This window comes from Pipra filicauda, unplaced genomic scaffold, assembly GCF_003945595.2.
Source record: "Pipra filicauda isolate LSUMZ 115617 unplaced genomic scaffold, ASM394559v2 scaffold1128_size42963_pilon, whole genome shotgun sequence".
NCBI lineage: Eukaryota > Metazoa > Chordata > Aves > Passeriformes > Pipridae > Pipra > Pipra filicauda.
Window position 1 is genome coordinate 1 of NW_024103572.1, and position 3,179 is coordinate 3,179.

Sequence of the window (3,179 nt, forward strand, 5' to 3'; positions counted from 1 at the left end):
TTGGAGAAGGATCCTGTCCCCTCTGTCCCACTGTCCACGTGCCCAGGCTGTGCTGGCTGTGCTCAGAACTGTGCCCAAACTTCTCCATCGATTCTCCCTTTTGGAGGAGAGCAGGATGGCAGGACACAGGCCACCTCCTCCAGCCACCCATGGGACACAAACAGCTTCAAGAGCGGCGTCCTCGTGAGCCCGCTGCCCTCTCCCAACACCGTTATTCCCCCCGTGCCACAAAGATTGGTATCCACCTGGAGAGACCCGTGCTGGGAACGGGAGCTGGTCCCAGATGGTGTTGGGGCCTTTGCGGAAAGGGTGCTTCCCGCAGACCATCTGGTAGAGCAGGATGCCCAGGGACCAGATGGTCGCCTCCTCGCCGTGGTAGCGTTTGAGGTAGATCCACTCTGGCGGGCTGTATGACAGTGTTCCTACGGAATACAGACGCAGTTCATCAGGTGGATGCTGCCTGCTCCCAGAGCCTCACCCCAGCATCCCTGGCAATGTGGGGCCTGCCCCAGTGGCACACGCTGTGACCCACTGCCTTCTCGCCGGCTCCTGACTCTTGGTTACAAACTCTGGGTTGGAGAAGAAGCCGCTGGTGTCCAAGAGGGCAGCGGAAGCCCTGGCAAGGCCCAACCATTACATGCAAGGGAAAAACCCACCCAGAGGTGGGAAAAAGCCGTGCCTTCTCCCCGCCCCACTGCACTGCCCCCAACAATTCATCATAAGCCAAGGCAAACAAGGCGAGCGGAGCAGCCCAAGCCCTTCCTCACCTGCACACCAAGCCAGCTGGTGCACAGTTCTGACCCCCTTCTCTGTTACCCTCATGGGGGTTTGGTTCTGGTTGACTCCCCCCGCCCCAGACCCAGCCCGGGACAGGGTGGGTGGCACAGGCTGTCGGCAAGGCCGTGGCCTGTCTCACAATAACCCCCAGCCCCATCCAAAAGCAACTTGGCTGAAGAACTAATCCTGTTCCCCCTCGGCCAAAGGGGCAATCTCCGGTGCCACACCCGGGCATGGTCATGCAATGCCCGGCACCAGGAGCATCCCCCGGCTGTGGGCTCACCTGCAAACTGGGTGTAGACCGTGTCCTTAAGGAAGGTGCCACATCCAAAGTCAATGAGCTTGGCCTCGCCGGTGGCCAGGTGGAGGAGGATGTTCTGGGGCTTGATGTCCCGGTGCAGGACACCGCAGCTGGTGCAGTGCCGCACGGCCTGCAGCACCTGGCGAAACAGCCCCCACGCCATCTCCTCCGGCAGGAACCCCCACGCCCTCAGTAAGCGAGAGAGGTCCTGAGACGGCTCCGGATGCTCCATCACCAACAGGAACCCGTTGGGGAGCTCGAACCACTCCAGCAGCTGGATGACCCCAGGGAAGCCATTGGACACCTTGTCCAGCAGCACGATCTCCAGGGGGGCCCGGGTGCCGTCAGGCTGCGGAGGGACCACGGGGTCGTCAGTGGGGCTGATGCCGTGCCTGTCTGCCTGCTCCCCCTCGGTCAGCCCTGGATGCTCCCCGTCCCCCACCGAGTCCACACCCACTCTCCCTCCAGGTGTCCCGGCGGCTTCCACCCTGCCGGGCCTCGGCTCGTCCCCGCCCGTCCCGCCCCGCTTTCTGCCGCTGGCCCCGCTCACTCACCAGCTCGCCCCAGCGCCGGATGCCATCCCGTGACACGGCTTTGATGGCCACCTGCAAGCCAAGGGGAAGGGCGGGTTGAGTTCTCCCGTCCCGCTCTTCTCCTCCTCCTCCTCCTCGTCCTCCTCCTCCTCCTCCTTCTCCTCCTCCTCCTCCTCCTCCTCCTCCTGCACTCACCGGGGCTCCGTCCGCCAGGCAGGTCCCCGCGTAGACGCGGCCGAAGCCGCCGCTGCCCAGCAGCGAATGCAGCCGGTAGCGCTCGTGCAGCGGCTCCTTGGCCTTCGGTGCGGGCGAGACGTGGCCGTCAGCGTTGGGGCCGGGGCGCGGCACGGCCCCCGAGCGCCCCTCAAGCGGCCGGGGCCGGGCTTCCCCAGCCGCAGCGGGCAGCGGCGGCTCGCTGCCGGCGGCCGGGCTGGCGAGCGGCGGAGCTCTGGCCGGGGAAGCCGCCGAGGAGGCGGCAGCGGCCGCGGCGCCCGCGGCCCCCGCCGGCCCCGGCAGGCGCCGGGCTCGAGCCAGGCGGAGCCAAGGGGCGGCGAGGCCGAGCCCGTCCCACAGCCAGCCCCACAGGAGCGCCCAGCAGCGCCACAGCCGGCGCGCCGGGAGCCGGGCGAGGGCGAGACCGCGCCGGGCCGCCCAGGGCCGGGGACGGGGCGGCCCCGCCCGGCACAGGGGAACGGCCGGGGCCATGGCCCGGGCCGGCAAGGGGAGGGGGACACCGGCAATGGGACAGGGACACCGGGAATGGGACAGGGACCGCGGGAACGGGACACTGGGACAGGAAGTCCGGCACAGGGACAGCGGGACAGCGGGACACCGGGAGAGGGAGAGGAGGACGAAGATCTTGAGCAAGGAGAGCACGAACAAGAGTCAGAGCGAGAGCGCGTCGCTACAGTCGCTGCTGCTGCCGCTGCTGCTGCCGAAGCGCAGGGGCCGCTGGTCCGTTGGTCCGTTTGTCGGTTCCCCTTCGGCCCCCGCGAGCCCCGGGGGCAGCCCCGACCGCTCCGCTCCCAACCAGCCCCGGCCGCAGTCACGGAGCTCCCCTTCCTCCCGCCCCCACGCCAAGACCACGGGCTTTTGGAGCTGCTTCACTTTAGTTCAACTTCTTGGTTGCCAAGTTTGCAACTTCCCGCCGCTGCTCGGACCCCATCCCGTCCGTTCAGCCCGCGCTACTGTCGCTTCCTCCCAGGCCAGCCGGGCTCTGCACTTGCCCCTCAAGTTTGGCAAGGGCTTTGCTCAGTGAGGAGCCCCGGCACATCCGGCCAGCGCCAGGCAGAGCCAGCCCCGTGGGAGGGCAGAGCAGGAGGATCGGCAGGGGAAATGCAGCCCTTTGGGGTCAACGCTGCTCCTCGACCACCCCAGGGCTGGTCCTGTTTTCCTGCCCGCTTCGAGGGAAAATCGGCGGCTGCTGAGAGGATGCCTGTCTTCTTGCTGCCGTTTGGATGCCAGTCCCTCCTAATAAATGCAGGCTTAATTTGGAATGGACACGATGTAGCAGCTTTTTCAGCACCCAATATTTAACAGCTGCCTTTCAGGGGACAATGGGAAAAAGG

General features: G+C 66.6%; 1 protein-coding gene across 1 annotated transcript; it reads right to left on the bottom strand.

Moving 5' to 3' along the window:
- Positions 1 to 80: 80 nt before the first annotated feature.
- LOC113992888 (serine/threonine-protein kinase pim-1-like) lies at positions 81 to 2,470 on the bottom strand (the record flags this gene model as incomplete). The annotated part of the gene is made up of 4 exons (XM_039382870.1): positions 1,807 to 2,470; positions 1,633 to 1,683; positions 1,061 to 1,427; positions 81 to 422 (listed from the first exon to the last, which is right to left on the bottom strand). Coding segments are annotated over exons 1-4 (1,270 nt in total), but the record flags the coding sequence as incomplete, so codon positions are not given.
- Between the last annotated feature and the right edge of the window lie 709 nt (positions 2,471 to 3,179).